Source organism: Panthera tigris, chromosome B4, assembly GCF_018350195.1.
Source record: "Panthera tigris isolate Pti1 chromosome B4, P.tigris_Pti1_mat1.1, whole genome shotgun sequence".
NCBI lineage: Eukaryota > Metazoa > Chordata > Mammalia > Carnivora > Felidae > Panthera > Panthera tigris.
Window position 1 is genome coordinate 115,571,986 of NC_056666.1, and position 26,449 is coordinate 115,598,434.

General features: G+C 36.9%; 1 protein-coding gene across 3 annotated transcripts in view; it reads right to left on the reverse strand.

Annotated features, from left to right (window-relative positions):
* Positions 1 to 26,437, reverse strand: part of LOC102955427 (uncharacterized protein C3orf20 homolog) — a 192,238-nt gene extending 165,801 nt beyond the window's left edge. The window contains exons 1-5 of one of the 3 annotated variants that reach the window (XM_042992916.1): positions 26,019 to 26,437; positions 15,862 to 16,296; positions 12,290 to 12,362; positions 12,090 to 12,175; positions 1,645 to 2,105 (exon numbers count right to left, since the gene is read on the reverse strand). In XM_042992916.1, coding sequence (XP_042848850.1) covers positions 1,645 to 2,105; positions 12,090 to 12,175; positions 12,290 to 12,349 — 607 coding nt within the window. In that variant the 5' untranslated portion in view covers positions 12,350 to 12,362; positions 15,862 to 16,296; positions 26,019 to 26,437. Of the gene's footprint in view, positions 1 to 1,644; positions 2,106 to 12,089; positions 12,176 to 12,289; positions 12,363 to 15,338; positions 15,512 to 15,861; positions 16,297 to 26,018 lie in introns of those variants that run through there. The other 2 variants (XM_042992917.1, XM_042992915.1) reach the window with 2 other exon arrangements.
* Positions 26,438 to 26,449: the final 12 nt, after the last annotated feature.

The following is a 26,449-nucleotide window of genomic DNA, read 5'->3' on the forward strand; positions in this document are numbered from 1 at the left end:
CAAAGGACTAGTATCTAGAATATATAAAGAACTCTCAAAATTCAACAATTAAAAAAACAATCTAATTAGAAAATTAAGCAAAGACACGGGAGATATTTCACTGAAGAGGATATACAGATGGCAAATATTCAATATCATTAGCCATTAGAGAAATGCAAATTAAAACTATAATAAGATATTACTACACACCTACAAGAATGGCTAAAATAAAAAGTGGTGATAATACCCAAATGCTGGTGAGAATGTGGAGAAATGGTATCACTCATACATTGCTGGTAGGAATGTAAAACAGTAGAGCCATGGAGTGCCCGGCTGGCTCAGTCAGAAGAACATGTGATTCTTGATCCTGGGGTCGTGGGTTCAAGCCCCATGTTGGGTGTAGAGATTACTTAAATAAAACTTAGAGACAAAAACAAAAACAAAACAAAAAACCAGTACAGCCTCTCTGGAAAATAGTTTGAAAGTTTCATATAAAAGTAAACATGCAGTTGCCACATAGCCCAGCAATTGTACTTCTGGGCATTTATCAAAGAGGAATCTAAACTTATATTTACATAAATCCTATACCCAAATGTTTTAGCAGCTTTCATAATAGCTAAAAACTGAAGGAAAAAAACCCCAAACAAACAAACAAACCCAAATACCTAGATGTCCTTCAAGGAAGGAATGGTTAAACAAACTGTAGTACATTCATACCATGGAATACTACTGGGCAATAAAAAGGAACAAGCTACTGATACATACTACTTGGATGTATCTCCAGAGAATTAAGCTTGCTGAAAAAAGGCAATCACCAAAAGTTATACATTGCATGATTCCATTCATATAACATCCTTGAAATGACAAAAATTAGAAATGTATAACACGTTGGTGGTTGTCAAGATTAAAGAGGGGGTGGAAGAAGGAGGGAAGTGGGTGTGGTTGCAGAAGGACTCCATGAATGGTTCTTGCCTTGATAGAAATGTTTTGAATCCTGACTGTATCAATGTCAATATCCTGGCTGTGATATTGTACTATAGTTTTGCAAGATGTTGTCATATAGAGAAAGGGTAAGGGTATATGGTATCTCTCTGTATGTGGATCTACAATCATCTTAAAATAAAAAGTTAATTAAAAAAATTACATATGTGGCTGGCATCATATTTATTTTGGACCCTGCCACTGTAAAAGAATTTGTAGGATCCCTTAAGGCAGAGAATTCATATCACATGAATGTAAAGTGTAACAGATGCTTACAATGAAAGCACTATAAATTTTTGTATCTTTCTCCTGACATTCACTAACACTTATTAAAATTATTAACACAAACCAAATATATATCACTAATATAATGTTTTGTCAACATCTCACTCACTTGCTATTTTTATTCATTTTTTAAAAATGTTTATTTTTGAGAGAGAGAGAGTGTGCAATAGTGAGTGCGCATGAGTGAGGGGGGAAAGGCAGAGAGAGAGGGACAGAGAGAATCCCAAGCAGGCTCCACACCCAGTGCAGAGCTCCACGTGGGGTTCAGTCTAACAAACCTGAGCTGAAATCAAGTCAGGCGATTAACTGACAGAGCCACCCAGGCGCCCCTTTATTCCTTTAAAAAAAAAAAAAAGAAACCTGGAGGATTATTTATAAATCTAATTAACTTCTACTCACCCGATGAAACAGGGTGGTCTTTTTTTGCTTTCACAAGATGATTTTCCTTATGATATTCCTCTCTTGCACAGGTGCTGATTTGGGTCATGTTTTTGGAATCTCTTTTTAAGGCATTGTTTTTCTTCAAATTTTTCGTTGCACACTTACAAACACCTTCAATAAGATCATGCCAGCTGTAATTCATAAGATTTACAATTCCCGCAGGGAAAGTAATGTTATACTCAGCATATTTCTGCAATATCTCCCCAAGTTCACTCAGTATTTCAGCAGCAATCAGTTTATATTCTTCAAATAGATTCTTTTGCCGGTATATTTTGGTGAATCGAAGGTTAGATGAAAACTTGGAAACACCAGAAATTTGTGAGATCCCAGATGAATGGAATTCATCTTTCTTCTCACATTCAGATACTGTAGATAGTCTTGCTTCCTTTTGTTCTTTAGATACTGTACTGTTTGTACTCCTGTAAAAAACATATGTAAGCCTTAAAAGATATTTTATTTTCTTTAACTCAGTAATTCAACTTCTGGAAATCCATCTTAAAATGTAATAAAAAGGATGTATAATATCTGTGAATAAAATTGCTAACTGTAACATTATTTGTTGATATTAGAAAAAATTGAAAAAAAAAGAATGGCCCATAAGGATATGGCTAAGTAAATAGTGCCATGCTCATACAATGGGTAGCATGAAGAATTGTTTGGAAAATTGCTCTTAATAATTTGGGAAAATGCTTATGTTATAATATTATATAAAGATTATACACGGTTATATATGTGGAATGATCTCAAATGTAAATGTATGCACCATATATCTGCTAGTACAGAAACTAAGCAAATATCCTCCAAAAAAGTAAATTGATTATGGGATTGTGGAAGTCATTTTTTTGCCTTCTTTTATACTTTATACTTTTCTAACTTTTCTACAATTAATATTTATTACATTTATGAACAGAAGATAAAAACCAGTATATGTGTGTACTGCTTATTCATTACCTTAATTATAAGACAAGACAGAGGTCGTTTCTTCCAAAGAGCCTTCCCTGAATTTCTTAGGTTAGACTACAAACACGTTGTATGTTCCCTTAGCCTGTCCTACACACCCCATCAGATGTTACTACATTATACTGAAATTCCAAAGCAGCAACAGAAACAGATCTGCAAAGGTCTAGATATCTCATATACTGGAATTTTCAGCCACAGTTTACAAAACAACTATGCATACCATGTTTAAAACTTGCAAGTGATCTACTCCTTTTGGTAATAGCATCTAGGTAATTCAAAGTAACCCTTTCTTGGAGACAACTAGAAAAGCTGGACCAAAAAAAATTTTTTTTTCTTAAAGACTACAGAGAGCTAACAAGAAGTGAGCTTGTGAGCTCACTTGTGATAGTGAGGAGTTACTATCAGTATCTGGAAGAAGATTGAAATCCAAAGAGAAAAACCCCATATTTTCCCCCTTTGTGGAAGGTTAGAGGTATGGAAGGAAAATTTACCAATTCTATAAGATGCATCTGAGAGGCTTAAAGACTGGTCAGGACTTTTGATAGCTTTGTGGGGGCTCAGTGTTCAAAATTTGGAATCTAGGGCCTTCCATGGCAAGGTTATTGGTTGAGACTCGAAAGGCTGTGGCCTAGGAGTAAGGATTATCCAGAAGTACACCTAGACCAGCACATTATAACACAGCTTCAAATTATCTCATTTCCTGACATTGAATTAAGGTGACCCCTAAGTGTTGCTATCCACAAACTCCTGACGGAAACAAATGTAAATCTCGTCCAGTAGAAGTTGACTTCATCCTAGCCCTCAAATAATTTTTTTAAAAGTTTTTTAAAGTTTTTAGAAGTTTACTTTGAGAGAGAGAGAGAGAGAGAGAGCGAGCTGGGGAGGGGCAGAGAGAGAGGGAGGGAGAATCCCAAGCAGGTTCAGCACTGTCAGTGCAGAGCCTGATGCAGGGCTTGAAATCACAAACCGTGAGAACATGACCTGAGCCAAAATCAAGAGTCGGAGGCTTAACTGAATGAGCCACCCAGACGCCCCCAAATTATTTTTAAAAATAGTTTTCAAATACAGTATGTGACACAAAGTGTTTTAAAACACAAGATTTACAAGGAATCAAGAGAACGTGAATGAGAGCCAGTAGAAACAGCAACTAATAAAATAGAACCATAGGGAGATATATAGTTTAAAATAACTCTGCTTACTATGACCAAGGAAATTGAGAATGTTTGCAAAGAACTGAAAGCTACACACACACACACACACACACACACACACACACACACACACACACATGAGCATGTTTGAAAAAGAACCAGATAGAAATTATAAAGCTGAAACATATCATAAGCCAAATTAAGAACTCAGTAGATGGGTTTAACAGCATATTAGACACAAAGCTGAAAAGAAAATTAGTTAAACGAAAGACAAGTCAGAAGAAAATCTTCACAATGAAGTATAGAAAGATAAAATTGAGCAGAAGTAAGATCATAAAATACCATCTGTTTATAGTCATCAAAATTTACTATTAATTTAAAAAATAAAAGGATAAAATGGAGGGGGATCCTGTTGGTAAATTAAAACACGTGTGTTATTTGACTCACCCCATGAATTTATATATATAACACTAACCAACTCAGCCACTCAGGTGCCCCTCATATTGACTTCTAAAGATGTAGAGCTACACTGTATGTATACTAGTATTTCACGCTAATATCTATATTAATATGGAATGTATATAAAAGGGAACATACAATTCCATGGCCATTGCTATCCTGAGAGAGAGTGTTTGGCACTCTCTTGGGCCAAAGTTGTTCACCTTTGATAAAACCGTCTGAATTCTTAATGTTTTAACTCTACTACCAAAGTGATTATGGTTAAGATTTGGCCTACCATGTATCTAAACTACCAGGAGAGAGAATGTACTGCTGATCAAGTGGCATTTAAGTCTATTGCTTCCTAGAGGAATTCTTCCAAAACAACTAGAAATTAATGGCACCCCCAGGCCCTTCCCAGTCCCACAGACATTTTTGGTTGATAAGTCCATATCCCAGGTGCTGATTACCCCATCTCTGGGCCCTTAAAATGCACAGGGTTTGAATCTAGGGGGTAGAGACTAAAGGAAGGTCAGACTTCAGCTGACTCTCTCTTACAAGGCATTACCAACAGCCTAGTTTTACAAATTTCTTCAGTGTTTTTCTCCACACACTTTTAGGAACTGATACAGTTCCTGCCAACTACAAATCATTTATCTGCCTTAATGGCAAAATTCCTTTTTTTTATTATGATAAAATTCACATAAAATTTACCATTTTAACCAATTTTAAGTGTACAGTCCTAAGGCATTGAGTATATCCACATTATTGTGCAAACATTGCTATCATTCATCTCCAGAACTTTTTCATCTTCACCAGTGAAACTCTGTACCCATTAACACTAACTCTCCATCCCTCCTGTGGAGGTTCAGAGCATACCACCCCAAAATATGCCATTTTAGCATATTGATTATATTGAGTTAAAGGCACTTGAAAAATAGCAAATGCAAGAAGTGCATTCTGACCTTCCTTTTTCTTCCTGAAAGCAGGAGCTAAAACCCTCAGGTGAAACATACCCTCCCTATACCAGGAGGAAGAAACATTCTTATCACCAAAGATTAAGCTGAGGTCAGGAAAAATCTGTACAAACAAATTTTGTTAAACTCTTACCTTCTGAGTCATTTCTCAAGGATTAATTTCTCTAGCCTACCCCTTTGTCTTGTCACATTTTCACAGTTTATTATTTTGTCCAACCTAGCATATAAGCATTCAACTCTGTTCCATTCGGTGTTTGTTCTACACTTAAAAATTACTAGATAAAAATGTTTTTCTCCTACTGATCTGTCTTATATCCATCCCGGTAGGAGATCCTGAGAAGGTAGAGGAGACATTATATACCCTATATCACTCACTCCACCCCCAGCCCTGGTAACCACCATTCTACTTCCTGTGTCTACAATTTTGACTACCCTATGAACTTCATATAAGAGGAATCATACAATATTTGTTCATTTGTGACTGTCTTATTTCATTTAGCATAACGTCTTCAAGGTTCAGCCATGTTGCAGCATGTGTCGGAATTTCCTTTTTAAGGAGTAACATTCCATTGTACGTGTATACCACGCTTTGTTTATCCCCTCATCTGTCAAGGGACTTGGGTTGCTTCCACCTTTTTGGCAATTATGAATAATACTGCTATGAACATGGGTATATACTACCTGTTCAAGTCCCTGATTTCACTTCTAGAATTGTAATTGCTAGATCATGGTAACTCTATGTTTAATTTTTTGAGGAAATGTCATATAATTTTCTACAGTCACTGCACCATTTTACAGTTCCACCAGCAACGCACAATCTAATTTCTCTACATCCTTACCAATACTTGTTACCTTCTGTTTTTTTTTTTTTTAATAGACATCCTAATGGGTGTGAAGTGGTATACAGTAAAAGTTGTTTTGCTTTGAAAAAGCAAAGTTTTGAAAGTTGTTTATACTTGCTCCCATTCTCTATTCAACCCACTCTATGTGTCCCCACCTCTCCACAGAGAAGCCTCTTTTAAAGTCACCAAAATCCTTGATCATACTGAACCAAACAGTCACTATTCAGTCTTCAACTCATACAACTCCCACGCAGCATTTGACATAACTGAACATTCTTGAAACATTTTCTTCATTGGTTTTTTGAACATCACTTTCTCTTGGTTCTCCTCCCTCACTGGATATTCCTTCTCCAACCCTTTGCTGGTTTCTCTTCATCTCTGAGTTAACTTCTCCCTCTCACACCTCCCTTCTTCTCTCTACCTATACTCCCTTTGTAAGCTTACCCATTTGAAAGGCTTTAAAAACTATTTAGACACTGACAACTCACAAATGTACATATATACTTCTGACCTCGCACCTGACCCCCAAACTTTTATACCCACTTTCTACATAACATATCTAAAAGGCATCTCAAGGTCAATTTACCCAACATGTCCAAAAATGAACTCCTGGTCTTTCCCACCAAACCTGTTTTTCCCTTAGTTTTTACTTACTTCAATAAATAGCAACTCCATTCTTCTAGCTGTTCAGGTCAAAGGCTCTGGTGTTATCTTTGGATATCTTTACCCTATCTTTTTCTCACATTCTATATCCGTTCCATAACAAACCCAGTCATCTCTACCTTAAACTATATCCAGAATCAACCTTATTGCCCCTCTTTCAGAACTATCACACTAGGTGATCTACAATCATCCCTTGCCTAGATTATTACTATAGATAGGCTCTTATCTAATCTTCTGCTTTTCCCCCCAGTTCTTAAAATTGAATCTCAACACACAAGCCTAGTCATTTAATCAGGTCCAGTGACCCCTCTACACTCAGATTCTGCAATGGCTTCCCATGTCACTCAGTATAAAAGCCTGCATAACAGTGGCACCCAAGGTCTTTCATGATCTGACCCTCTCCATCCCCTCTTTTTTTTGCTATTTATTTATTTATTTATTTATTTATTTATTTATTTATAGATATTTATTTATTTTGAGAGAGAGAGACAGAGAGAGAGAGATAGGGAGTGAGCAAGGAAAGGGCAGAAACAGAGGGAGACAGAGAATCCCAAGCAGGCTCCACAGCTATCAGCATGGAGCCTGACAAGGGGCCTGAACCCATGAATCATGAGATCATGACCTGAGCTGAAATCAAGAGTCCGATGCTTAACCGACTGAGCCATCCAGGCGCACCTCTCTTATTATTATTTTTTTTAATGTTTATTTATTTTTGAGAGAGAGAGAGAGAGTGAGTGGGGAAGGGTAAAGAGAGAAGGGGACAGAGGATCTGAAGTGGGCTCAGTGCTGACAGCAGCAAGCCTGATGCGGGGCTCGAACTCAACTCATGAACTCTGAAATCATGACCTGAGCTGAAGTTGGATGTTCAACCAACTGAGACACATAGATGCCTCTCCCTTTCGTCTTATTCTTATAATCTTATCTCCTACTACTCTCTTCCAATTCATTCTGCTTCAGCCACACTGGCCCCCTTGTTATCCCCAAATAGACCAAGGATGCTTCTCACTGTTATGTACCATACACCCTTACATCCATCTTCTGCTCAAATATTACTATAGAAATGGAGCCATTTTGAACACTCTATACAATATAGCATCACCCTCTTCCCCTTGAACCTTTTTTTTCTCTCAGGCACATATCACTATTTGATATTCTATATATTTACTTGTTTATTTGGCTTTAATTTGTTTCCTTTTGTTCCAATGAAAGCCATGAAGCAGAGGCTTTGTTTTGTTCATTACTGTTTCTCTAGCACATATTTGCTCAACAAATATTAGTATAAAGAGAAAAAAGATAGATTTAGGTCCAGATAGCAATGTTAGTGGGTTAGTGGCTTTGCTCAGATGTGATCCTTCTTTAAGATGGGAGCCATGAGGGGCACCTGGGTGGCTCGATCAGTTAAGCATCCGACTTCAGCTCAGGTCATGATCTCACAGTGCATGAGTTTGAGCCCTGCGTCAGGCTCTGTGCTGACAGCTCAGAGCCTGGAGCCCGTTTTGGATTCTGTGTCTCCCTCTCTTTCTGCCCCTCCCCTGCTCATGCTCTGTCTCTCTCTGTCTCAAAAATAAATAAAATCATTAAAATTTTTTTTTAAAAAGATAGGAGCCATGAGTTGGATATAGAACATTTATATCCCAAGCACATATTTTACTGAGCAACATCAAAGGTATCTTCAAGCCTCTGATAGTTGATATAATAAAATCTAGGAGGACAATCAAGCATACATTGCATGGACACTGTGTTACACAGAATACACAGAGAAGACACAGTCCTTCCCTTTCAGGAGCTTAAAATCTATAATCTGGCTACTATCTTTACTCATTTATTCAATCAGTATCTATTGCATAAGAAACCAAAACTGATTTCACTACACTATCAGAGGTATGAACAAAAGTACTTTAAATGAGCTGTCCTTTGAAATGTTCCTTAAACCAGTTGCTCAAAGACTTCTAAGACAGCTAACCAAGTCATTACAATTTCAAAGTGTTTTCTTCCACCAAGTCAGTGTGGTAAAACATTATCAACACTCGATGGAATTTCACTTGCATAAAGTTTTTATTAAATGGTAAACAGCACTGGGACACCTGGGTGGCTCAGTTGGTTAAATGACTGTGGCTCAGGTCATGATTTCAGGAATTGTGAGTTTGAGCCCTGAATTTGGCTCTGTGCTGATGGCTCAGAGCCTGGAGCCTAGAGTCTGCTTCAGATTCTGTGTCTCCCTGTCTCTCTGCTCCTCCCCTGCTCACACTCTGTCTCTGTCTGTCTCTCTCTCTCAAAAACAAATAAAACATTAAAAATTAAAAAAAAAATTTAAAAATGGTAAACAGCACTAAAGAGTTACTTGTATTTCTCTTCTAAATAATAATTCCATTCACATAATGTGAAAAATAACAGTACTTTCCCAACTAAGTACTTAAATAAAGTAAAAGGGAATGTTTTTAAGATGAAAAGGTATTTTAATTTGCATAAGAATTCTAAATGTAGATCTTAAATCTTTGATCTTCAGGCATTAGTTATATTTTCACTGATATTTAAAAGATGGAAGACCCATTTTTGAAAACTTTAAATATAATAACTCATGAAATTTCTATATCTCTTTATAGCTTTCAAAGTTGCTTTCATAAACATCATTTTACTAAACTCCAATACAAACTGTATGAGCCATACTGTGTTATCTTCACTTTAAGGTATTTTTTTTTGTTAACATCTTGTAAATATGCATTCATAATTGTCAGATTTACCTATTGCTCAAATGAAATGATAAAAACTACTTATTTCAATAATAATATTAACACCTACCATTTATTAATTGCCTCAGTTTTATTATATGTAAGATAAGGTCAATAATTTTACTTCCTTCAGAGGGTTGTTGAGAAATTGAATGTGCATTTTAAAAATAATACTTACCTGTCTGGTTTATTTTTCAGACAGAAGCTCAAATAATGGACTACCCATTTCAAAACCAGACTTAAAAACCTTAAGGAGATAATCAACAATGAAGGTCTTGGCACCTGGCTCAGTGTTAAAAGTAGCCCCATTTCTCTAGGAACAGCACATATGAAGAAATGACTCACTCATTCAAGAAATATTCATCAGCACAGTTCTAGGCGCTAGAGAGACATAGCAAAGAGAACGGAACTCTACCTCATGGACCTTAATGGGGAAGACAGGAAGGAAAAATGAAAGGAGGAAGAAGGAGGGGAAAGAGAAAGGAAGGCAATGAAAATTACAGATAGTGATAACTGCAGTAAGGAAAATAAAACAAGACACTGTAATAGAGTGACGGGGGTGGTGTATGTTTGGCTTCCTTGGATTGGGAGATCAGGGATGGCCTTTCTGAGGTGGCATTTGCAATGAAACTAGAATAATGAGGAGGAAGAGCCAAGCATAAAATAATATGGCAGAAAAACATTCAAAGGAGAGTGTACAGCAGATGCAAAGAACCAAAAGCAGGTGGGCTTGGTTGTTAAAAGAATAGATAGGCCATAATGTCTGGGGAGCAAGTGACAGGCAGTAGCATGCAAGGAAGTCAGAGGGCAGGTGGGAGAGGAAATGACAGAAGGACTTGCAGCTCATGGTAAAAAGTGTGGATTTTACTCCTGGTACAGTGGCAGCAGTAGGATAGCCAGTGGAAGAAACAGGGTGTTTCTAATTGGAATGAACAGAAGCAATGCTTAAGACATGCAACAAATAAGAAAGCTGGGCAGCCAATAAAGCCCTGGAGCCTTATGATAAACAGACCTACTATTGCCCCTATGACAACCTGAACTCATTTACTGAGTGCCAATTATAAGCCAACTACTGTGAATGTAAAATAACCAAGTTATGTCGAATTGTTTTTCAAACAGAAAGAGTTGGAAATAAAAAGACAATTGGGGCGCCTGGGTGGCTCAGTCGGTTAAGCGTCCGACTTCAGCTCAGGTCATGATCTCGCGGTCCGTGAGTTCGAGCCCCGCGTCGGGCTCTGGGCTGATGGCTCAGAGCCTGGAGCCTGCTTCCGATTCTGTGTCTCCCTCTCTCTCTGCCCCTCCCCCGTTCATGCTCTGTCTCTATCTCAAAAATAAAAATAAAACGTTAAAAAAAAATTTAAAAAAAGACAATAGACTTCTGAAAAGAGCAGCAACTTGCAGTGGTCTTGAGAAAAGTTATAGCAGGCTCAAAACAACAAACAAACAAACAAACAAACAAATAAACAAACTCTACCACATAAGAGTATACTATGGTTTCTCAACCCTGGCCCTATTGACATTTTGGACCAGATAATTCTCTGTTGTGGAGGGCAGTCCTGTGCATTGTAGGATGTTTAGTGTTGCATCCTTACTTATGGCAACCACAAATGTCTTCAGATATTGCCAAATGCCCCTTGTGGGGCAAAGTTGCCCCTGCTCAAGAACTCACTGGTATAACTGACAGCTTTTAACCTTATACAACCTTGTAATACATGTTCTAAGATGAGTTGGAGTATTTTAATTTCCAAGTTGAAAAACTGTAGTAATTAGCGGGTAAAAAACATTGTGAAATGACTAGTTCCATCATTTCATTTATATTTAAGGGCGGACACAAATCTGTATTAAGCCCATTCTGTATGTTAAGCATTGCTTTTAGGACTGGGAATAGATAAGTGATCAAGTAGATTTTAAAAAATCCTTCCCTATAGACCTGATACTCTCACAAGGGGAGGGAGAGAAAACAAAGAAATAGGAATGACATTTATGTTATAGAAAGTGATAAATACATGAGGAAAGTTAGGAAGAAGAATAGGGAATGCCAAAGTAAGGACAGGGTAGAAATTTGAAATAGGATAATCAAGAAAAGTCTCATCAAAAAGGTAATATTTAAGTAAAATATGAAAAGGAACAGGAAGAAGGGTCCCTGGGTGGCTCAGTTGGTTAAGCATCTGACTTCTGATACCAGCTTAGGTCACGATCTCATTGTTTGTGAGCTGATGTGGGGCTCTGTGCTACCAGTAAGGAGCATGATAGGGATTTTCTCTCTCCCTCTCTGTCTGCCCCTCCCCTGCTCTCTCTCTCAAAATAAATAAACTTAAAAAAGAAAAAGGAACAGAAAGTAAGCAATGCAGAAACCAAAGGGTACATCTAGTACAAACCCTGTAAAGCAAAACTGAGGCTGGGTTTGTGTGGAAAGGGGCAAACAGAGTGACTGGTCAGATATGACCAATTATGCTTCAATTAATCACTGATCTAGCTAAAATAAAGTTCTCTGATTGGCTTCATGGTCAGCTTTGAAATAGGAAATTCCTTGATATAGTTTCTTAAGGGATGGGGAATAGGAAGCACTGGTCCTGAGCACCTATAACTCTTTGAAAATGTAAAGTGATCCCAGCAATTGAAGAGTAATTCCAAATATTTTACCTATAAATAGCTCTTGAGGTGTATCTCAAATGGGGGAAATGGCCTTCATGTTCTCTTTTTTCCCATATTTTCCTTTTTGGTTTCATCTAAAATGAAAGAAAACTTTCTGATTAAAAAGCAGAAAAAAAAAATACTGGTCCAAAGCTAATTATTTTTAGAAATGCAAACTACAATTTGATGAGACTTAGGTATATTATTACCTGATCAAAGAAATAGATGGGCCCAATATCCAAAGACTTGACTTCAGTAAAGTCTTCCATTCTGCCATGAGACCTAAGAAGGAGAAATTAGAACTCTGAAGAAAAGTTATCATGTTTATAGGTGATTTTTCAAAGCACTTTACACTTTGAAAGTTTAGATGTTGTATTTTCAATGAAATGTAAAAAAATTTGGGGTGGGAAATGCAACTGTTCCTTTATCTCTATCTTTGCTTCATAGGCTATCAACTTGACATAGATGCAATCAGAAGGATTGCATGCTATGGGCAAACAAAGCAATAGCACATCCCTGCCAAGTATCTTAACCTGGGCACTACTGACATTTTGGGCCATATAATTCTTTGTGGTAAGAAGCTACCTTGAGCATTGTAAGATGTTTAGCAGCATCTCTGGTGTCTACCTACTAGACACCAGTAGCATACCCTCCCAGTTATGGCAACAAAAAGTGTTCCCTGACATTGTCAAATATCTCTTGGGGATCAAAACTGCTCCTGGTTGTGAATGGCTGTGCCAATGCAATGGCCAGGGAAAAAGGTTTGACAGGGAAGGAACTGGTTAAGATAATTAACACTGCTGATGACAGGGCCATTTATAGCAATGCCATTCAAAATATGGTCTCTGGAGGAGGGGCCTCAGGATCACCTGGGACCTTGTTAGAAATGCCAATCCTCACTCAGACCTCATGTATAGTGTATCAGAATCTCCAGAGGTGGCATCTAAGAACTGGTGGTTGAACAAGCCCTCCAGGTGATTCTGAAAAATGCCTAAGTTTGGGAAGCATGGACTAAGAGGATACATTTTACCTAGTAGGCTGTGAAAACCCACTTGTGACTGGGGGCAGTGGGGGGCAGTCTGGGGCTGGCTAAACCATAGCTAACTGGCCTAATGGATTTGTAGTAGAAGGATGAAGGAGCACACGGTGGAGGACTGAGTAGCAGCAACAACATCAATGGACTGGGAAATGGGATGGACTGAGGATCATTAGCTATTACTATTATTAATAAAGAAAAATTTCAGAGGCCCAGATTGGATTAGCCCATCCTTTAAGTAGGAGAATGTCTTTAAAATGAAGATTTGAAGGACAGCAAAACTATTTATCTACACATCTCCATCTCATTGTCCTGCCACTGTAGCTGAAGATTCTACTTTAAGTGAATCCAGTATCTCAAAAATCCTCAGTTAAAATGTAAAAATACAGGCATTTATGTTGTAACATGTTATGCACATTCATGAAAAACCTTATGTCTTGCAATATTTTTCACTAGAAATAATAAGGCTTATGGGAAAAACAGGGTTATGGTGCACCACTTAAAATCCATGCTACTTTGGAACCAGAGCACAAAAAAAATCACATGCCAGTAATTGGCACCTGAGGAGAAACTTAAACGACCCTGGCAGGCGCTTATAGCAGAAGCTGCTTCAGGGATATATTTTTTTAAAAATGTTAAGAGTAGAAATTCAAACTGATGGGTACTGAAATAATGTAGATGAAGTAGAGCTCCTTGCCAGTGGGGTTGCTTTAAGGCATGCACAGAGAGAAGTGAAACCTGCTACAGTGTGAGAGAATACCTTTCTGGGGAGGCATCCTGGGTACTAGTGCTCATTTTTTTATTTTTTACTTTTTTTAAGCGTTGAAAGATCTCTTGCCTGTGTCGCAGCTGAGCTGAAGGCCTTTTCCCACCCTAATAAAGGTTACAATTCTATTACCTCTGCTGTGGCCTCCTTTCACCAGAAAAATCAAGTATGAAAATTTGAGGATGACAAATTCCATGCTATGCTGAGATCATTCTCTCATTTAATAATTATTAGTTAATTTGCTTTATAAAAACACAAATTGTGGTCAAGTATGCTACAGTTGACCCTTGAACAGCATGGGTTTGAACTGTATGAGTCTACTTATAATGCAGAGATTTTATAGTACTATAAATGTATTTTCTTCTTTTTCTTAACGTTTATTTATTGATTTTTGAGAGACAGCAAGCTAGCAGGGGAGGGGCAGAGAGAGAGAGAGAATCCCAAGCAGCCTCCATGCTGCCAGCACAGAGACCAATGTGGGGCTCGAATTCATGAACAGTGAGATCATGACCTGAGCCAAAACCAAGAGTCGGATGCTTAACCAACTTAGCTACCCAGGTGCCCTTATAAATGTATTTTCTCCTTATGATTTTCTTAATAACATTTTCTTTTCTCTAGCTTACTTTATTGTAAGAATATAGTATATAATATATACAACCTACAAAATAAGTATTGATCAATTATTTATGTTATTGATAAGGCTTCAGGTCAATAGTAGGCTATTAGTTAAGCTTTGAGGAGTAAAAAGTTGTAGGTGGATTTTCAGTTGTGTCAGGGGTCAGTGCCCTTACTCCCAGTGTTGTTCAAAGGTCAACTGCAGTTGATCAATGAATTAGAACTGAGTCTAGAAATAAGCCCTCACATCTATTGTTAATTAATTTTTGGTAAAGGTGCCACAATAATTCAACGAAAGAAAGAATAGTCTTTTCAGCACATGGTAGTGAGACAACTGGATATCTACATACAAAAGAATGAAATTAGATCCCTACATCACACCATATACAAAAATCAATTCAAGGGGTGCCTGGGTGGCTCAGTAGATTAAGTATCTGACTCCTAATTTCAGCTCAGGTCATCATCTCACCCCACACTGGCTCTGCTCTGATAGTGTGGAGTCTGCTTGGGATTCTCTCTCTCCCCTCTCTTTGTCCCTCCTATGCATACATGTGCTCTCTCTCTCTCTCAAAACAAACAAACTCTAAAAAATCAAAATGAATCAGAGAATGGGAAAAATAATTGCAAAGCATACCCTATGTAATAAGAATCTAGTATCTAGAATATATAAAGAACTCTTAAATTCAACAAAAAGACAAAAGATGAATGACTCAATTTAAAAATGGACCAAAGATTTGGAAAAACATTTCTCCAAAGAATATATGCAAATAGCCCATAACACATGAAAAGATGCTCACCATCATTAGTAATTAGCTAAATTACAATCAAAACCACTACATACCTATTGGGATGATTATAATTTAAAAAAAGACAGTAATAAGTGTTGACAACATATGGAGAAATTAGAAACCTCATACATAGCTGGTAGGACTGTATAATGCTGCAGTTGCTTTTGAAAATAGTCTGGTAGTTCATCAAAATGTTGAACATAGAATTATCCCATATGACTCAGCACTTGTACTCCTAGATATATATCCAAGAGAAATGAAAACATATATGTCCACACCAAAACTTGTACAGGAATGTTCATAGTAGCATTATTCATAATAGCTAAAAAATAGCAACAACATAAATGTCTATTAATTGATGGATGAAAAATATTCTATAATTAAATAGCAGTAATATAGTAAAAACTACAGAATTATACCCTTAAAATGATGAATTTGTGACATGTAAATTACCATTTTTAAAAAAAGAGTACCCAAAAGTCTCTGCCAGTTCCAACTTCTACCCATAACAACCTAAAGATATCAAATTCCAAAGTTCAAGCCCTCAAAAATATGAGTGCCTTAAAAAGTACCAACCTTCTGTCTCACCAGTTGCTGCAATTTTCAGACCCAAGGAATATTAGAGATCTGTTGGTTCTGACTCCAAAATAACTTTGTACCAGAGTTCCGTTCAGAACTTCAAGACCAACTGATTCCATTCATGTCTTTTATCTTGGTCATCCTCAGTCACTGGAAATGTAAACTTGGAATTTCTGGATTAAGAGAGCCAGTTGAGCACCAAGTCGTCTACATTCTGGAATTTGTATAAAGTTAGAATGTCTTTATTTATAATTACCAGAAATTTAACAACACAGAAATATGATATCTCATATGTTTGGAGGTAGAATAAGTAGCCTATGGATTCCAATTCAGTGGCTGAATGACATCACCAAGGATCCAGCATCATCCCATCTTTCTGTTCTGTGTTCTTCAGATTTCATCCCCAAGGATCATTTTCAGCTTTGAAAACACCTAAAAGAAGGGACCATATTTTCTTTTGTGTGTTTTTTTTTTAACTTAGGAAACGTTTTCTGGATGTTTTCAATGGGTTTTTCTTTTTAAAATTTTTATTTATTTATTTACTATATATTTATATTAAAATTTTTTTTGAGAGGCACCTGGGTGGCTCAGTCAGTTAAGTGTCCGACTCTTGGTTTCAGCTCAGGTCGTGATCTTGCAGTTTGCGGGTTCAAGCCATGCCTCGGGCTCTGCACTAACAACATAGTAGCATTATTCATATGACATATGACATATCATATGACAGAGCCTGCTTGGGATTCTCTCTCCTCTTTTTCTCTCTTTCTCTAATAAGTAAATAAACTTAAAAAAATTTTGAGTACAGCTGACAATGTTACATTACTTCTAGGCGTATAACATAGTGATCTTTATACATTATGCTGTGCTCACCACAAGTGTAGCTGCCATCTGTCACCATACAATGCTATTACAATATCATTGACGATATGTATTCCCTATACTGTACCCTTTTATTTTTTTAAATTTTTTAAAGATTTTATTTTTAAGTAATCTCTACTTCCGATTGAGACTTGAACTTACAACCTCAAGATCAAGAATTGCATGCTCCACTGTTTCCGATTCTGTGTCTCCCTCTTTTTCTGCCCCTCCCCCGTTCATGCTCTCTCTCTGTCCCAAAAATAAATAAAAAACGTTGAAAAAAAAATTAAAAAAAAAAAAAAAGAATTGCATGCTCCAGTGATCAAGCCAGCCATGTGCCGCTATACCTTTCATTCCCAGGACTGATTCATTTCATAACTGGAAGCCTGTATCTCCCACTCCTCTTCACCCATTTTGGCCATTCCTTCCACCCGCCTTCCCTCTGGCAACCTTCAGTTTGTTCTGTTTATTCATTTGCTTTGTTTTTTAGATTCTACATATGAGTGAAATCATATGGTATTTCTTTTTCTCAGTCTGACTTATTTCGCTTAGTTTAATATCCTCCAGGTCCATCCATGTTGTTGCAAATGGCAAGATCTCATCCTTTTTGTGGCTGCATCACATTCCACATTCCACACTGCGTGTGTATGTGTGTGTATACACATATGTCAATAAACATTTAAGTTGCTTCCATATCTTGGCTATTTTATTTGTTTTTTAACATCATTTTTTTAGTTAATTATTTAATTTTAAAATTTACATCCAAGTTAGTTACCATATAGTACAACAAAGATTTCAGGTGTAGATTCTTTAATGCCCCTTACCCATTTAGCCCATCACCCCCTCCCACAACCCCTATAGCAACCCTTTGCTTGTTCTCTATATTTAAGAGTCATTTATGTTTTGTCCCCCTCCCTGTTTTTATATTATTTTTGCTTCCCTTACCTTGTGTTCAACTGTTCTGTGTCTTAAAGTCCTCATATGAGTGAAGTCATATATTTGTCTTTCTCTGACTGACTAATTTCACATAGCATAATACCCTCCAGTTCCATCCACGTAGTTGCAAATGGCAAGACTTCATTCTTTGTGATTGCCAAGTAATACTCCATTGTATATATATACCACATTTTCTTTATCCATTCATCTGCCGATGGACATCTGGGCTCTTTCTATACTTTGGCTATTGTTGATAGCACTGCTTTTAACATTGGGGTGCATGTGCCCCTTCGAAATAGCACACCTGTATCCTTTGGATAAATACTTAGTAGTGCAATTGCTGGGTCATAGGGTAGTTCTATTATTAAGTTTTTTGAGGAATCTTCATACTATTTTCCAGAGTGGCTGCACCAGCTTGCATTCCCACCAGCAATGCAAAAGAGATCCTCTTTCTCCACATCCTCACCAACATCTGTTGTTGCCTGAGTTGTTAATGTTAGTCATTCTGACAGGTGTGAGGTGGTATCCAATATGGTTTTGATTTGTATTTCCCTAATGATGAGTGATGTTGAGCATTTTTTCATGTGTCGGTTGGCCATCTGGATGTCTTCTTTGGAGAAGTGTCTATTCATGTCTTTTGCCCATTTCTTCACCGGATTATTTGTTTTTTGGGTGTTGAGTTTGATAAATTCTTTATAGATTTTGGATACTAACCCTTTATGTGATATGTCATTTGCAAATATCTTCTCCCATTCCTTTCCATACTGTTTTGCTGATTGTTTCCTTCTCTGTGCAGAAGATTTTTATTTTGATGAGGTCCCAATACTTCAGTTTTGCTTTTGTTTCCCTTACCTTTGGAGACATGTTGAGTAAGAAGTGCTGTGGCCGAGATCAATGAGGTTTTTACCTTTCTCCTCTAGGATTTTTATGGTTTCCTGTCTTACAAATAGGTCTTTCATCCATTTTGAGTTTATTTTTGTGTAAGGTTTAAGAAAGTGGTCCAGTCTTCCCAGGACCATTTGCTGAAGAGACTGTCTTTATTCCATTGGATGTTCTTTCCTGCTTTGTCAAAGATTAGTTGGCCATACATTTATCGGTCGATTTCTGGGTTCTCTGTTCTGTTCCATTGATCTGAGTGTCTGTTTTTGTGCCACATATCTTGGCTATTTTAAATACTACTGCAATAAACATAAGGGTGTATACATCTTTTTGAATTGGTATTTTCATTTTCTTTGGGTAAATACCCAGTAGGGGAATTACTGGATCATATGGTATTTCTATTTTTAATTTTTTGGGGATCCTCCATACTGTTTCCCACAGTGGTTGTATCAGTTTACATTCCCACAAACAGTGCAGGAGAGTTCCTTTTTCTCCACAACCTTGCCAACACTTGTTTTTTATTGTGTTTTTTATTTTAGCAATTCTGATAGGTGTAAGGTAGTATTTCATTGCGGTTTTGATTTGCATTTTCTTGATATTAGTGATGTTGAGCATCTTTTCATGTGTCTGTTGACCACCTGTGTATCTGCTTTGGGAAAATATCTATTCAGATCCTCTGTCTATTTCTTAATCGGATTGTTTGTTTTTTTGCTGTTGAGTTGTATAGTTCTTTATATATTTTGGGTATTAGTCCCTTATTTAATATATCATTTACAAATATCTTCTACCATTCAATGGTTTTTCTTCATGTCTCATTGACCAAAATTGTGACACATGTCCTTCCTAAACAAGTCACAGGAAGGATCAGAATTGTTGTGTATTAGCTTAGCCCAATCAGGGTGTACCCTAGAGGATACATTCATCTGGTCAGGCACATGGTTAGGCAAAGACAACTGACCAAAAGCAGGGTTATGTTAGCAAGGAAAAAACGAAAATGGTAGACTTCCAACAGTGTCCATTACAGGCATCCAATGTCTATGGTTAGTTTTTTCATCCATTCACATTAAAGCAAAACTTCCCAGTTGGCAAAGCTCTGCCCACGGACATAGAAGTCACAGTTCTCCCACTGCATTATTGTAAAATATGAACACGTAAGCAACACCCATCAGACATGTAAGGAAAATGTCCAACATGAAAATGAAAGATCATAATAAAGAATTCTACTTTCAATCATGATAAAGCAACTGATACTGGATATAAGACTTTCCACCAAAAACAACCATCAAACTAGGCAAAATAAATGTTTTTAGACATTGATCAATAGGAAACACAGAACTATTATCCCTACAAAAGAGAAACAAATGAACAAGCTTCAGGATTGCAGTGGCTTTTGTCTGGGGGCACTTTCCACTGGAAAGGCCAAATAAAGCATGGTGGTGTATCTGAGCTGAGGAGATGGAGACCAGATATCATTGAGAAGGAAGTTGCACAGAGAAGTCTGCACAGGAAAAGACTCTGCAAGACTAGGCAAAGGGCAACTATTAGGAAGAGAACAACTGTGGAGAAACTATGGGTTGAACAATGATCAGAGGTTGAACAGGAATGGGAGATGTTGGTGTTCCAACCAACCACAGTGGAAAGGTCTATTTAACTATCCGAGAAATTTAGTAGAAATCCCAGAAAGCCTAGGTTTTATGAATGGGGTTAAACTAGCACTACAGTAGCATACTTCATGAGAAATATAATGACATAAACGTTATTTAAACTTTTTCTAGTAACCTCTTGGAAAAAAAGTAAAAAAGTAAACAAAATTAATGTAAATAAAATATTTTACCCAATATGCCCAAAAATGATCATTTCAACACAGAAAATTATTAATGAGATAGTTTACAATCTTTTTCATACTAAGTCTTTGAAATTCAGTGTTCATTTTACACTTACAGCACACTTCAATTTTGACTAGTCACATTTCAATTATTTAATAGCCCTATGTGGTTAGTGGATTTTGTATTGAACACTGGTGTCCTAGAGTAAGGGGCACTCTAGCTCTAAAAACAAAACTTAAAAACAAACCTTGAAAGTATCACACTGAGATGCAAGTAAATTAACTATTTTAGCAATATTCAATACTCCATCATGAAAGAGAATAAAAGTCTTTCAGAGTAGTGTCTGTAGTTTCTAGCCTAAGATAGCAAATCACAAGACATGAGAATTGGAAAATGTGACTCTCGACCAGGAGAAAAAATTGTAAACTCAGAAATGAAAGAGATGATGAAAATAGGGGATAAGGACTTAAAAGTAGCTATAATGTGTTTAAATATTTAAAGGAAAACATAAATGTAGTAAGACAACAAATAGAAAATCTCAATAGAGAAATGGAAACTATAAAAAAAGAACAAAATGGAAATTCTAGAACTGAAGAAAATAGTATCTGAAATGAAAAGGTAACCAGATAAGCTTCATCGGAATTAGACACTATAAAAGTGACCTTGAAGGCAAAGCAATGAAACCATCCAAACTGAAGCAAAAGAGAAAAAAAAAAATCAAAATCAACCAAATAAGACAATTTCAAGTTATCTGATTCTGTGTCTGGTGAGGTCCAGCTTCCTGGTTTATAGACAGCTGTGTCCTCACATAGTGGAAGGGGCAAGGGACCTCTTCGGAGCCTCTTTTATAAGAATACTAATCCTAATCATGAGGGCTCATTACAACATCATTCACAATATATTCCTAGTTCAACTCAGCCCACCTTGATCTTCAACACTAAAATAACCCTCAGTTCTTTTACAAGTAGTAGGGAACCATGATCAGGAGAGATGGGAAGAGGGAGTCTATGAATGGTACTGTCATTTGCCCTCCAGTATTTCATGTAGTTTTTATCTTTCGTTTATGAACTCTTAATATTGATTCCTATGTATCCCTGACTAATAAACACCTGAAACTTCCATGTAGGAATGATACTCCTGACATTTTGGCCATAGGAATATTTCTTGGAACCATATATGTCTTTCCCAAAGTTCAGCCTAAATACAGGGATGCTACATAGAGATTATGGGGAAGGTAAAGTTCTATTATTAAGTATCTATTCTCCAGTTACAAAAAGAGATAATAATATGTTTGAAGACAAAAGGTAACCTAGGATGTTGTTGGACAGAACTAAAATAGGAAAGGAATTATACCAGAGTACGTGGCAACAGAGCCACATGTAATTTCAAGAAACACTCTCTCTAGAACAAAAGAGGAGAACACTGCAGGAGTCACTAATAAAGTAAGTTTGCGATAAAGAATCCTTTGCTCTTTGAGCTGGCATTCAGGATAGTGCATCCCAATCTCTTGTGAGGATCCCTCTTTTGGTGCTAACAAAATTGCTGTCACTAAAGTTACCAGTAGCCTCCTGATAGCTAAAATCAATGCTCTAGTTTGAGACTTCATACTACTTAATCTTTCTTCAGCAGTTGATATAGTTGACCAAACTTTTATTCTGTAAACCCTTTTTTTTCTCCTTATTTCTATGTGATTATTCTCTAAAGCATTTTCTCCTTCTTGTCCTATTATTTCTTTGTACTTTTTTTAACAGAATTTTCCACTCTTGTTTGTTGTAAACAAAATCCTCAAACATTAGTGTCCTTCTGGGTGGTTGTTTTGGGTCCTGTTCTCTTCTCCCTGAATTACCTCATTCATAGCCTTCTACCCAAGTCCTAATAACTCACATGTCTATATCTCCAGACCCATATTTCTAACTGACTACTAGATATCTTTGTCTGGATGCTCTACAGGCATCTCAAACTTAAAATGCCCAATGCTTATCTTCGCCTCCAACTCCTACAAAACCTCCTCCTCCTCCTTTATTCCCTATCTCAGAGAGTGGTACCACTATCCACCCAGGAACCCAAGCCAGAAACCTGGGTGTGATCCTAAACTTCTACCTCTCCACATTTAATGGACCATTAAGTTCTTTTAAATCTATGTTCAAAATGTTTCTGCAATCCAACCTCTCCTCTCTGGCCCCCCAACAGCCTTCTGTAAGTTCTTATCAATACTGTTATCAACAGTAACATCTTAGCAAGTCTCCTCTACTACAAGGTTCTGTCATTTCCAATGTTTTCTTTAGAATAGAGGCCATTAGACTTAGAGATCTCACTGTTCAGAAAAGTCTAAAAAATGGTTTTGAGAACTGACATAGTATGGTTTTCTTTTTTTAAAAATTTTGTCAGGGCACAAAACCCAACATCATCTACTCTCACTACCATTTCATAGTAATTTAAAAGACTATTCAACTTCAAAAAATAGAAAGTACCATACCCTCGTTGAAAACAGTTCTTTAAATATATTTGCCTTTTTATTTTATTTTTTAAGTTTATTTATTTTGAGAGAGCGTGAGAAAGAGCAAGTGTGTGAGCCAGGGAGGGCCAGAGAGAGAGGGAAGAAAGAGAATGCCAACCAGGCTCTGTGCTCTGAGTGCACATCCTGACGGGCTTGATCTCACAAACCATGAGATCGTGACCTAAGCAGAAATCAAGAGTCAGACACTTAGCCGACCCCTATTTGGCTTTTTAAATAAAACCGTTTATTGGATGGCAACCATTGCTCTAGAATTTAGACTGCCATCACAGTGATCTTTAGCTAGCTTGAAAATCTCTGTGTTACATAACCATTTAAATTTATCCATATAATCTACATGCATATCCTTTTCTGGCTTTTAATGGCACATAGTAATCATTTTATTTACATGTTATTGACATGTCTATTATGGCCTTCTATTTTAGACTTTTTTCTAAAATAATAAACTTTAAACATCCCTGTGACATATCACCTTCAGGCCTTACAATACAAGCTATCCTCTAGGGTAACATAAAAGGCCCTTTACAATCTAGTTGTAATTTACTCTTCAGCAAGAACTTACCATAAACATTCCATATTCTTTCATGCCTTTATGCCAGTGGCTCTCAGCTGGGAATAACTCCCTGCACCCTTCTATAAGAAGGCATTTGGCAATGTCTGTGTTATGATCTGAATTTTGTTCCCCCCCCAAATTCACATGTTGAAGCCCTAACCTCTATGTGATTGTACTTGGAGACTGGCATGTGTGTGTGTATATATATATATATATATATATACACACACACATGGCATATGCATGTATATGCCGTGTCATCTATAGATTTTTAAAGAGTTGTATCACGTTTTAAACATAAAGATATGAAAAAAATATCCTTACCCTTAACATTAAGAAATCAAGCCTTCTCAATTTTTTTCCTAATATATTTCTTGCTAACCCATTGCCAGAGGTCAAAAAAACATAAGAGTGCCTTAGGATATCTAGGCCATCAAATGATCCAGACAAATGTAAAATTTTTAGGAGCATGGCTTACTAACAGTAAAGTTAGCTAACATTTATCACTATTGTGTAAGACACTGTGCTACCATGAGTGCTTTCTCTCCATATTGAAATTTAATTTCCATATTCTATGTAGTACTATTATTATACTCATTTTAGAAATAAGGAAACGTATGTTAATGTTAATGTTAGTTAACACAAGTAAGAGAAGTGCAATTTGGAGAAATTAAGTGACTTGTCCAAGCCATACCACTATCAAGGACTTCAAAATAAAAAGTAAGACTGGGGCTAAAAATGTCCATTTTTTGAATCGAGGTTTTCTTAGCAAAAAATACATTTCTGGACAAAATAATAAATATGTGTTATTGTATCCAGGCACCTGGATGGCTCAGTCAGTAGACCATGTGAATCTTGACTTCAAGGTTGTGAGTTTGAGCCCCATGTTAGGTATAGAGATTACTTAAAAATCTTTAAAAAAATATATGTCTTATTATAATGCATTGACTTTATAAATGGAAAAGTATCTCCCTAAGGAAAAAATACATTTTTATCTGCTTATCTAGTTAGCCATCTGAAACAAAATTACTTCATGTAGCCAGCTAGGAAAAATATTTTAGCCTGTACTGGTATTGAGTTACATTATTTACTTAGATTCTTAGTTCTCTTAGATTCTTTGAGATTTCAACATTTCTCATTCCTTTATCCTATTCAATTTCCTCTTGTAGAGAAACTAAATGAAGAAAAATGATGGAAATAAGGAGTGTAACGGGCTATTATTTTAAGTACTTACTCAGTTATCTCAAACTCTGGAATTTCCTGGAAAACAATCATCCAACAAATATCAACTACCATACTGTTGAGATATATATTGTTTTTATACAACTACCTTGAAGTTTAGTTTTCTTGCTTCTTTTCAGGAAAAAAAGGGGGAGAAGTAGAGTACAATCCCTTTCCAACAAAGAAACAGTATTTTGTCTTATTGCATTTTAGTAGCTTATTTTTTTAAGTGAACAAATTTTATTTTGACGTTGATAATTCTGTCAACCTATACCAGCACCCCTTTGTGAAAAGTCATTTATCAACCCTACAGTTTCTGTCCTCCAGGATCCTGTGTCTCCTCAACTGGGTCTGAGATAGTAGCCACAGTACAAGTATTTCCAGAATTTACAGAAAAACCGGGAAGATTTACAAAAAAATTTTGGAGGCATTTTGACGTAGCAGTATTACTTATAAGGATGTTAAAAAATCTTCTGCAGTAGCCTTGCACCTCAAAAGGGTGAGCTTTGATTTCTCCTGAGCTTAGTCACATCCTTGCCCCTAGTCTGAATATCTTCTAGACTGTTTTAAAATTCTTCACCTTTGTGATAGATTAGCTTGGAATAGAAAAGAATTAATAAATGACTTAAGTATTAGCATAAGTATTATTTTATTCTTATTTAGTTAAATTTTTATCTCACTGAATGCTACACTCTCTTGAGGGTACAGATCTGTCCTTCATTTTTTATTGCCCATCAAGAAAAATTATTTCTAACCTACAATCAATAAATGTTTACTGGTTTGAAATTTCAATTGGGAAGGCAGAATACAGAATTATTAAACTTTTGGTGCCTGATGCCTGTTTGGATTCTATTCACTTGCTGTGTGACCTAAGTTCACAAAACTTTCTAATTTCCTCAACTCAGAAGCGGATAAAATGAGAAAATAAAGTACTTGGAGCTTTTAAAGTGCTATTGATACAATGACTATTTCCTGAGCTCAGACTATGCTTTAGCTTAGAGGTAGGTGCTGGTGACAGAACACAAAATACACAGGGTGTTCTCTTCAGAGCCCAAGGTAGTTGGGGAGACAGACATAAACCAATTTACGAAACATATTATGTAATTACAAATTGCCATGAAAGGTTAAGAATTCAACGAGAGGTTGTAAAAGCAGGGCCTGATTTAGATTACCGAGGAAGAGTCTCGGAGGGAGTGGCATTTCAGCTGAAATTTGAAGGATGAGGACAGTCTCTTATTTCCTCACCTCCCTCTCATTCCTCAACTCTCTGGAGTCCGCCTTCCATCTCTCACTATCTAAGTAGCTGTTGCTGAGGTCACCAATGTCTTCCATGTTACTATATACAACTGACATTTTTCAGTCCTCTTACTTGACTTCCTAGCAGCACTCTGCGGTTAATCACTCCCTCCGTGAAACGCTGTTTTCCCTTGCCTTCTCTAATAATAAACGCCTCTTCAGTCTCCTTTGCAGGTTCATCACCGTAAGTGCTTGGACAGCCTCGTCGTGAACTGTAACTGTGAAAAACAACACAGTCCTTCTGAGTCCTAAAAAAAAAAAAAAAAAAGGTGTACAAGTGAACACATTTTGGGGCCCTCTTCTCGCTTTCGGCACGCTTCATAAATCCGCTAACATGACTTTTCGGTTTCAGCACAGACGTCCCTCTCTCTTGAGGGCTGGGCAAGCACAGGCATTCAATGTGCCCGGGGAATGCCCAAGGCGCGGGACAAAAAAGGTGTATGAGGCAGCCACTAGCACTTTAGCAGCCACAGTCCAGCGCTCCTCCGCAGCCTCGCCCAACAC